At 29.6% G+C, this 12,432-nt stretch overlaps 2 protein-coding genes and 1 non-coding gene across 3 annotated transcripts in view; 1 reads left to right on the top strand and 2 right to left on the bottom strand.

Moving 5' to 3' along the window:
- LOC114125667 (protein lozenge-like) overlaps positions 1-12,432 on the bottom strand; it is a 42,033-nt gene that overhangs the window by 15,383 nt on the left and 14,218 nt on the right. The window lies entirely within an intron of this gene.
- LOC114128437 (uncharacterized) lies at positions 411-1,717 on the bottom strand. The gene is made up of 5 exons (XM_027992958.2): positions 1,609-1,717; positions 1,304-1,542; positions 898-1,015; positions 715-840; positions 411-624 (listed from the first exon to the last, which is right to left on the bottom strand). The coding sequence occupies exons 1-5, from the start codon at positions 1,609-1,611 to the stop codon at positions 469-471; spliced, it is 642 nt and encodes a 213-aa protein (XP_027848759.2). The 5' UTR covers positions 1,612-1,717; the 3' UTR covers positions 411-468.
- LOC114128438 (5S ribosomal RNA) lies at positions 4,271-4,389 on the top strand. Its single transcript, XR_003592754.2, has one exon. It is a non-coding gene; the product is annotated as a 5S ribosomal RNA (ribosomal RNA).

The raw sequence follows: 12,432 nt of genomic DNA, 5'->3' as shown, positions 1-12,432 counted from the left end.
AGCAATTTATTTGAAGAAGGGAAATAAGGGACTTTCTTAATGTATACACTTAATTAGATCCAAAACTAGTTCTTTTAAATGTATATGTTAACTTCTATAAAATGTTACATTAAAGTACAGTAAATAAATTTAATACTAATTTAATTTTAGGAAAATCAACCAGAACTATTAAAAACTATAAAAAATGATTTTGAAGATAAAACTAAACATAAAACTACAGCTTCAATTCAAATATCAAGAACCTCCATGTCTAGAACACAAATTTACATAGGCGTAATTTGGCGGGGGTGAATGGGGGCAACTGCTCCCATGACAAAATTTTTTATTTAAGTGATGAATCTATGAATCTCCTAACAGTGATGGTTCACAGGAATAATGGAATATTAACTAAATATAATATTATACTTGCATTGTTAATAAAAAATATATTATTTTATATTTCATATTATATTATTATTATTATTATTATTAACTAATAGACCAGAAAAAATATGATAATACAACTATAGTTGCCATAAACAAACTTTGGATTATATCTTCTTCAGTCATGACATATGTTGTCTTAGTCAATAATCCAGTATATTTTTCTTCTAATTTTCTTATCTCTTCAGTACAAGACTGAAACTAAAAGTTCAAATATTCATGCAAATATATAATAAAATATTTATACCTTCGTGATGGGGAAAACATAAAATAATTATTATAGGTATCTACCTCTTTTTCAGCGAAGTTAAGTTTTTCAGACATACTATTTAATACAGTGTTTGCTTCTACTGTATAAGACATAAGTGCATTTGATCTTCCTAATTGTAAAGCACGATCCATAACACTAATAGAATCCTTTAAATTATGATAATATTAAATAATAAAAAGTATGAAAATTACAAATATACTAACCAAATAAAATAATTTTGCATTTGCAATATCGTATTGAGATTTCATAAAATCATTTTCTGATTTGTCATCATACCAATAATTGTGTTTTATTAATTCCATACTCTTAATTAGTTCATCTCTTATGAAAAAAAAAAAATTAAATAGTAATATTTTAGGTAATACTAATAATTTTATAAGCCAAGGATGAAGAACTAATGGTCTGTCACTTTTTACCTAGACTGGACATATGTTTTAAAACTTAGGATTTGCACAAGAAAAAATATTATATTATAATAAAATAACTTATTCAAAGCATTATAACCTATAGGACTTAAGTTTTGAAAACTATCACTTTGGAAAATTTAATATTTTAAAATTGTCTAACACTGCTATACTGCTGTTGTAGACCATAGTAAGAAGTACCTACTTGTATTTTTGTGATGCATTATTGAGTGCAGCTAGTGCTATTGTAATTATTTGACAAGAACTGTCTACTGATAAAGTACATGTATGTTGTAACATATATTTTTTTTGAGTCAGTTCGGCTATTTGTTTCAATCCTTTATCAATTGGTTGTTCGACCTTATCAGGGTTAGTGGTTTTTGTTTGACAATAAGCTACTCCTAAAGCTAAACGACTCCAACTAAGTAACCTTGAACACTTATTCTAATCAAATAATCAACTTATTAAAAACAAAAAAAAATAATAATATAGTTAACAAAAAAAAATTACCATAGTAAACGATCTTTAAAAATAATTCGAGACTTTTTTATTTTTCAATATCCTACGATGTCATAAAAATTAACTAGATGTACTAAAACAATCTAAATAAAATAATGTTTCCATCTCAACCATGGATGTTTAAACTTAAACAATAAATTATTTTATTAATCTATATGTATCTTTGGACTGTGTTCACAATATCACATATCGTCGGTGAGTTTGTTAAAAAAATTCATTTTTTTTTTTTTTTTTGGAAAATTCAAATTCGCGGTTCTAATAAATTCAGCCCCCAGCGCAGGATCCGGTTTCTCCAAATTAAAATAATAATTGTCGAAAATAATCGCCATATTTCTGGTTATGTCAGGTCGTCGAAAAAGATTCGAACTATACTTATACACGGTTTTAATTATTATCGTATTTTTTCCTTATACTGAAAGCCTCGAGGAATACATTTCGCCTAGGCCACACTGCAGCAAGAAAACTAGTTGCATCGGCGGCGCTGACTTCCATAGGCGCAACGTCTGAACATATTGTACAGCCATACAAAACGTATATATATATAGCAATAATAGACATACCTACAGATGTTTACTATTATATATGTATAAATGCAATGCACGAATCACATATTATATATTATATTATAACACTACGCACAAGGCGTGTATAACGTACCTATAACATACAATCGATTTCCGGTCGACGGGCGCATGTATATCATTTCTGTTGCGAGCATTATTATATTCCAACAGAAAAGAAATACAATAATAAAAATTATTATTATTATTATACCTACATTATAGTATAATACGAACGTACTGTATTATAATATATACCTACCTATATAGGTGAGGTAGACTTACTACCAACAGCTACTCTACTCACATATACACGTGTATAATATAATCGTATGCGTTATGATACACCTATAGTGTGATAATATAATAACAATAATATTGGAAGCAGTCGATTGGTCCGTAACGGTTGATGGGCGCCCAACCGCAATGTAAAGGGCCACTTTCTAGACGGAACGTGATCGTTCTGCCGGTGCACACGCGGGAAAACGCTGCAACGACGGCAAACACGGTAATAGTATACACATAATATAATATAAGTTTATAATCATCTACCACCGATCTATATTATATACTGTGGGCCGCGATGGTTCGATCCGAGAGAAAATAAAAAAAATCAGCAAAAGGCGCAACCCTTATTCCGCTTTTATTCCCATCTAATTGTCATATTGCACAGTGTCAAAGCCACGTCTACACCACGGGAGCAACGATGTTTAAGGTGCATAATTCATATTATTAATAAACGAAAACGTATTTATGATGTACACGAATAAAGCTTGTGGGGTATTAACGAAATGGTACAAGTTTAAATTCGTTAAATTGATATTGAACAATGAATTTATTGACTTAATTACTCACTGATTTGAGTCTTTATTATATCGACTTGACTTAAATTCAGTAAGCGCTATACGTCGACCTAAGAGAAACGTAACATGTGTTATGTTAATTTTAATCAAATTTGTGCAGTTTTTTTTATATTATATCGTTACAAACTAATAAAAATTTAATGTTCTATTATATATATATATCTATAATTTATGTATGTGTGACGTGTGTAACGGATTTTGTAGAAGGAAGGGAAAAATGATAAGTATTTAACTAGGGTCTAGAATATATACAAGGTATGCCAAAATAAGAAAATACTAATTATTTAAGATGTCAGTACATAGTGTACATGTAAGCATTTAAATGTAGTACAATTATGGTACAATCGTACAGATGCATGTGATACATATGTATGAATATAATGAACACTGTGAACGGTTTTCATGATATATATAATATATGCGTCATTGCGTCAAAATGCTATTTTACTATTTTAGTTTTATTTCAGTTTGATTTCCAATAAGTGTGTGATTTTAATATAGACATATCTTGTGATACATCATTTAGTTGTCCTATAAAATTCAAAATTCAAAAATATAAACGTCCTGACATCCATTTAGCAGTGGAGGTTATATAAGAGGTAATAATGATATCAATACAATTATAATGAAAAAAATATTTGAAAATTAAAACATTTAAGTAATACGAGATACAAAAACGTATTTTTAACAAAATATAATTAATTGCGGTCAAACTTGTTTCGTGTGTCCGATTCTAGTTTATATACCACACAATAATGTTCCTCTTTAAAATAACGAATTTCCCGCGACATTAACATACGAGGTATCTACCTATTACATAACATTGGACATAAATAAAAATAATATTTATTGATATGTGCTATGAGCGATACGTGTCCACTGTCCATGTACTTATTTAATAATAAACAATAGATTTAATAAAATATGCATAATACATATTAAAACATAATCTGAGCAGAACTTTTAGAACTTTCTATGTTTACAAAATTGAAAATTTAAACAAAATAATAATTTTTCAATATTTATTTTATGATATTTAAAATAATATTGATCGATGAAAATTGAAACAATTATTATTACTAAAATTGTCAATTATTATAGCACGATGAAAATTTCGAAATATTGAGACTAACTTTAATTTTAATTTATGGGTATTTGAAATCATTTGCTTTTTCTCTATTGACATTTATTAATATACTTTTAACAACAAATGATAACCACATGGCCTTTGCCAACGACCATACCACGTTGAATACACCAGTTCTTGTCCGATCACTGAAGTTAAGCAACGTCGGGCGTAGTTAGTACTTAGATGGGTGACCGCTTGGGAACACTACGTGCCGTTGGCATTTTTTTTTATTTGATTTCGGTACTAAACAATTATATTTTATAGCATCTTAAATCTTAATGAAAATACAATCCTATAAGTACTGAATTACGCATAAAACACAGAACAACGTCTTTCTCTGTTTTTTTTTTTTACTTTGATAATATAAATAACTACAGTACGCTATTAAACTAATTATACTTTATAGACAAATAAGTGTGTAAAACGGCTTGTAATTAAAATATAATATCGCGTATTACTTAAAATTAAAACGCGAGAGTAGGTAGGTAGGTATATAAATTAAAATATATACAATATATTATACAAATCGCGTGAGTATATGAAAATATCCAAGTACACATCACGCTCCGCCGTATGATCGATATACCTATACGATTACCGGATGAAAGTTTAATACGACGTAAAAAACGGGAGGAACACTTTATTGTTATTATTATTATTATTATTATTATTAAAATATTATTACGGCGAAAATCCAAAGTTTCGAAAACGCGCGCCCTTTTGACACTTCGGGGGACGTCGCGCCCCCTATTAATCCGGCGGGCGGACGGACCGGGCAAATCGAAAAGTTATTAATAAGTTTCGGTTGTTGACAGTGGTGTTAATTTACGCGACGCCGCCGTCGAAACGTCAGGAGCCGCACACGCACGCACACATGACGTTACGTGCGCGGCGGCGGCGGCGGCGGGCGATTGTCACAGGTTGTGCGCGACCATGTGATACGCGCGGCGACCGATTCTCGCAATTCCCACCCCCCCGAGGACGCCGCCGCCGGCGCGAAGCGATACTGTGCCACCACCCTCCGACCACCAACCACCACCGAAAGGAGTATGTGTGTCTCTGACAACGTTATTAATTAATACTGCTCCGGCTACAATATCATATTTATATATATATATATATCAAAACTGCGTGATTCTGGATATTGTACATATATATGATGTATATATATTATATAGTATATACCTATACACAATATATACCCCACCACCGACAACCCTTAGTCGTCCGGGCACTGTACGTATATATATATTACACGATGTGACTGCACGCGTCACACAAACTGGTCACCGTTTGAACGCCTTTTAATTTTCTCGATATTATATTATTATTATTATTATTATTAGCCGTTTTCGAAACGTCCGATGACACCACGCGACGGCCGACGATACGATATCGGCATGACGGAGACTGCACGGCGGGGTTCGTATTTTATGTCATAACTTGCAGCACGATGATATATTATTATATGTATTATATTATATTGTTAATACAAACAGTGGCGTAGCCAGGCGGGTGGTTTGGGAGTTAAAACGGTCGTAATTATGTCAAAAATATGAGTAGATTTCAAATGCGATTCAGATTTCTACAAAATATACTTCCATATGATGACTCTATTTCACATTTGCTGCTGTTATTAATACGAAGATTTATGCCTACAATTATAGTGAAAGAGTGTAAGCCCCCCCCCACATACGTCATATTTAATTATAAAATTAAAATATCTCCCTAAAAAAAAAAAATTATGGCTCTGCGCGTGTGATTAATAACGAAAAAATTTCACAGAACTTAAAAACATATATGAACTACGTACACGGCCACATACTTAGATGTGACATGATTTCAAATAAGTTTTTACCAATGTCATATATTATATTGACATATGATATATTCAGAATAGGTACGATACATTAAAAAATATGAAAAACATTTAAAAGAATAGTAATTAATAATTCTAAATCGTACATTTTTAAGTGGACTATTTGTACCCATAAAAATATATTTTTGTATTAATTCAAATATACGCTAAAAAATCTCGAACCGCAATTCAATAGACATTTTTACCACGAGACATAACTATAGTTTATTGCTACCCATCATACCTACAGCCTAGCTTTCGTATACTATAATCAATCATACAACCATATGAATACCATTTCAGATAATCTATATAGTAGAAAGATAATATTCTATGAGTTTGATATAGATATGTTTAATAGACAAACTTTAATTTTAAAAATACTAAACTTTAATCTAAATTTAACTGATTTTAAAAATGTTTGAGTTTATGCTTAATTGTACATATTGCGAACAAACTATTTCATATAGGTACTCGAAATAACGTGGAAGAACTTTTACTCATTATAATAAAAAAAAAAAAAAAAATGAATAATATTACTAAGTGCCAATATAATACTTTCTTTTCGATATATTTAGATATCGTTATATATTTCATAGTATAAATATTTGTGAAAAATAATTTAAGCAAAGGTAATTTATTTAACTTTTATATCAAAACTAAAAAATCGGATCTTAAAATATATGTACTTAGAATTGTATAGAACAATGCTTACGTAATAAAATTGCGTTACAAAGTTGAAAGTATACATTAATTCATTTATTCGAAGAAATATTCTCCGTTTCCATGTATGTGTAGGACTTATACTCGAAAATATTCTCAGTTCCCAGAAAAGTTCATCTAAATACATAGGGCAAATCCCTCCAGTGTCATAATATCACTATAATTGTAATATTATATACATTATATTACTTTAAATAAAATATTCAGTTTTACACATCTTTTTTTTCTCAGTTCGTTTAAAATCTAACTTTTTCATATTTCTATACAGTAGTCTTGATATTCCAGCACTGTGATGTAAATCCGACACCCTCAATAATCCGACACATTTTTTAATGCTACATCCAGCTATAGTTTTATTTTTGGATTATCGCTTTAATAATTCAATAATATTGTTGAAATTTCTACAAAAATTATAAGCTTGTTGGTGATATCATCACATCTATACAAATAAATAAATAAAAAGTTTTTAGTGAAAATAAATAAATTTTAAATTTCCGGTTAAATAACTATTTTTTTTTATAATCCACAATATAATATGGTCACATCATATGTGTCAAATTAACAAGATGATATTGCACTATTGATAATATACTACATAATATATATGTGTGTGTGTGTGTGTGTGTGTATGACGTATGTGTTTATATATGTTTACTGAATACCTTTTAATAGAAGAAAAAGTGAAAAGATTACACGGGATAAACTACAGTAGAAAATTAAAATATGATTATATTTTTCAAATCATTCTAAAATAACGATAATATCTCTCAATAACGAAAATTGTTTGTGGTTTGGTTAATTTAACTATAAATTCATCGTAGACGGTTTACATAAATACTCGGTGTAGTGAAAAGTCGCTTTATAATGATATATAATATTAAATAGTATTCGTTAAAATGTGGTATTGTATTTCAAATATAAACTTACAAACTAAATGGTCTAATTATTAATTGACACATGTATCTATCTCCTGCCTGTAAGGTATATTGTAACAAAACTTCTAATTACTAAAATAGAGAATATTTTTTTTTACAAGTTACTAATTCATTTTAATAAAAATAAAATATGTATTAAACAGTCAATTTTCAATAAATCCCAACATCTAACTTGTATCTATGTGTAATCATTTAAAAAGAATAATACAATAGCAAAATCCTGACATCTATATTGAAACATTACTTAAATAATATAGAAACGACCAATGTCATATTGCAATATAGTCATCACTAGCACACACTGTTACAATATAAATGATAAAATATCAATGAAATAAATATTATAAAACAAAAACCCACAACACTGGCGGTACTTGTCATTCTTAATTTTACTTAATTTCCATTGTATGGATATGCGTGCATATACTGTCATAATGTCACATTCACATTTAAATTATTAAGAGTTAATGAGAGACGTTATGGATAGATATAATAATTATAATATCATATCACATACAGTATCTAGTTGGTTTATTATTCAAATTTTTAACGATAACATTTAAAAAAATGTGATGACTGGAAAATGATTAGCGAAAATAGTCAAATAAAATTATAGGAATAAATATAATACGATTTATACAAAATAAAATCATAAATCATTAGTTGGGACCATACATATAATATTATTTCTAAAGAAATAAATATTGTCATTTTACGATGATCGATGATCGAATTGCTGACACTGTTCTATTAGAGTAATTTTGGCCGATTATTATTTTAATTGAATTGCCTCGATAGTTTTATCATCATCGGTTGTAAATTGCAATACAGATCAATTTTACTCGACGATTGTCGTTAAATGAAACGTGGAAATTCACAACATTTATTTTAATAATATCCTGTCAAGAGTCTATAAGACACCGTAATCAATGGAATATTTAAACATCGTTTCTGTACACGTTGTTTATATCAATCTTTATCATATTGATGGTAATGGTAATATTCTAAATTTTTGACAGTTAAGTAGAATAACAGAATATTACTGTATTTTCGTCTGTCAGTCGATACCCTTTAATAATATAATATACCGCGGTCACGGTGCAATGATATAACTGATGACGACGGTGACAATATAATACATAGCTTAGAGACTTTAGCGACATTAATATAAACAATCTACCGTAAAACTATTAATTACTAAGAAATTTGTATTTTTTTTTTCATTTTCTTTGGATAAAAAAATCGTATAGGGATGAAATGTGAGAATGAACAAAACCATACAAGTAATATGGCATAATAATAACTTTATGGCGGGTTGTTGGTGAAGTTTAGGATGATGAGAGTGGTAGAATATGCTTGAAAGTAGAATTATACTCATTTAATATAAAGTTTTAATTGCATATTGTAAAAAAAAAAGATTAATAGACTCAGTACTTTTTTAATTTTTTCAATATTTTTCATTACAGTTATTTTAACCGAATTATTAACTATTAATAATAAAATAAAAAACATTTCAAAAATAAAAACTTCTGTATTGTTATAGTTCACTTATATACCTATTATTGCAACATTTTTATCATCAAGCATTATCCATTTCACTATAATATAGCACGACATGAAATACGTGAACGTTACCTACGTATAAGACGTTTTACTAACATATAGGTATTGTTTATTAGCTGCAAATATACAACAACGCGGCCTACATTATAAACATATAATACGCATTCCAGAGAAAATTATTATTATTTCCGGGACCGTGTGAGCTGAGGGTTAAGTATTGTTGTACGTCGGAAAACGTTATTAAATCGGCGGAAAAGCAGCATTCTCGCCCGGTCACCCTCACCCGGCTATAACATATTATATATACTCATCCCCTATTACACCCCTTCGCCGTGGACGAGTTAGCGTGTGTATAAAATACGTCAACTTTTTGTCAAAGACACACTCGCGCGTATAACAATTAATTGTTATTTAATTATATATACGTATCCTGCAGAGATTGGATGTATCTACTGTTTGTATATAGAATCGCAGTGTTTTCATTTATACGAAAATTCCGGAAAGTTTACCAATCGGTATATCCTGCATAAATCAATTATTTAACTTTTATCACTCATAAAATTACTATAGATAATAAACCATAGCATCTATACCATACTTATAAAATATTTACCTATTATTAATATTCAAAATAATGGAAACGCAATATTACTAACAGTAACTTTAAAAAAACAACGCAAATAATAAGCTTCAAGGCTGAAAAAATAAAACGTCAATCAAATTTATTCAATTGATTTGTTTACATATTTAAAATACATTCTTACAAAACTGTTAGATTATTGTTTAGTCGACTTTGTTTATCCACGACCCACGTAATGTTTGTCTTAAACTAAAAATTAATAGTCATTGCTGATTAGTGATTAATAAGTAGCTGGTAATATTATATAATACGAGTATTTAGTATAATATGTAAATGAAAAATAAAAGTATTGACTCATTTTAAAACCTATGTATATATATTTAATAGATCATTATTCATTATATACATAGTGTCTCACCATGTTTGTAATCGTATACACATCTGCGATCTACCTACTCCTATCTACAAACACTTTAAAACTTACATTTTACATTACTATATTATGTAAATATTATAAACAATTAATGGGAATTCCGATTTCCGAATTCGTAATCAATTTTTAAAATATTAAAACGAATAAGTTATTTGATCATCTCAGATTATGTAAATATTTTGTTTTGTTTTCATATTTTAATACCTTTATGGAACAATAACAGATAACACTGATGTACATTTATAATGCAAAATAATACAATAAGATAATGTTTCTAAGCATGCTAAACACCTTGTTATTTGTATATTATATATTATATAATAATTTCCTAATATAATGAAATTACAATATTTGTTTGTTTATATATATTAACCTACAATAGTCAATTTTTCAGTATTCAAATATCTGCAGTGTTTTTTTAACTATTCAATTTAAATACAACCAAGCTAAGCATCAAAACATAGTCAAAATTAAGAATTTTTAGTCACAATATAATTATCGTATTGTTGTAGACACAAAATAAAATATGTAGATACTATTTTTTTAAAAAAAAAACATTGTATTTTGATATAAAATGAAGACTTGTAACAATTGTAGGTGATTAACGGAACATCGATGTTTAGTTTGCTAGTTAGTGTACCTATAGGTACATGTTTTCTAAGGCAAGCTATTATAAACCTTACCTTTGATTTCGAATGTGAACCGATATTTTAAGTTTAACATAAAAAATATTTAAATAAACCCGCCATCGTCGAAATATATCAATAGGAAATTTAGCAGACTATGAGAATATAAAATTATTACCAATTACCATCACCACGACGACGGCGACGGTGTGCGCGTCAGAATAGGTATCACATGATTTACACGGACGGTGGAGATTTGGAACGCGCGAACACCCCGCAGTTCCCTGTAGCTAGTGTATAATATATTATTATAATAATAATGTGTACAGTTTACAGACTACGACGAGACGCATTACCGGAAGTGCCTACTTTACAGCAGGTCGGTGGAAGTCGAATCGACATTGGAAATGAAAAAAATCGAACGAACGAACGAACGAACGAAAAAAAAAAGACGCGTTTTGTTTCTGATAACCGTTGATCCGTAAACGAACGGTTAGGGAGGCGGGATGGGGTAGGGAATCCATAACGCGTTCACGGTTCGTCGAGATCCATAGAAGCAAGACACCAAGAAATCACGGAGCAAAATTAGAAGACGAATAAGAAAAAAAAAATCATCGAATAATAATAATACACCCAGCACTACTGCTGCAGTGTACAGTACAAGAGGAGAAACAAAAACAAATCGGAGAGAGAGCGAAGATACACATATACATATGATATATACTTAGTCGAGTATATATATTTATATTGCAGGTACCCGGTACCTATGCGATGCTGCAGAAGACGTGCCCGCCGGATCTTATTAGACTACCATCGTCCAAACCGGCAATCACACACGAATCTCGACGGACCATCGTCGGAGTCATTTGTATATTATATACGAGATCACAAATTATCGCTACACATAATCACGCGTCTGTTATTTGAATATAATATAATATTATCATTATATACACGCCGATCCGTCGTGTATACGCGTATTATATTCGGACGCAGAGCAGACGGAAAAATACCTATGAATATATACATATATATTATATATAGGGATACACACAGGTATACACGGTATTATAAGGCGCAATGACTCCTCTCCGCGCAGTTGATTGCTTCACGACTTCACGACCGAATATCACATTTATATAATATTATGTACCATCATCGTATATATATATATATATGTGTATATAAGTATGGACGAATTATACGTTTCGAGGAAAACGATTTATGATTTCGTAAAAAAAAAAAAATACAAACTATATAGGTACGCGCGGACACGTGTGCGCTGCACGCTGCAATTTATCGAGCTCATTGCTGCAGTGCGTTATTGTATATTTATGTAATGTACATATTATAATATAATACTGCATCTGGTATCGTATTTCATTATAATAGGTGTACCTAATATGTAAGCACGTCGTCGTAAGTAGAATAGAATCGGCCTGTGGTACGAACACAATAGCTGTATAGTACTGCACTTTGTAGGTATAAATATATTATATATTTTTAAATATGATATGATTAAAATACCTTTGTATAAACATATAT

The sequence above is a fragment of the Aphis gossypii genome, chromosome 3, assembly GCF_020184175.1.
Source record: "Aphis gossypii isolate Hap1 chromosome 3, ASM2018417v2, whole genome shotgun sequence".
NCBI lineage: Eukaryota > Metazoa > Arthropoda > Insecta > Hemiptera > Aphididae > Aphis > Aphis gossypii.
The sequence above is the reverse complement of the archived record's forward strand: the minus strand, read 5'-3'. Positions and strand labels throughout refer to the sequence as shown.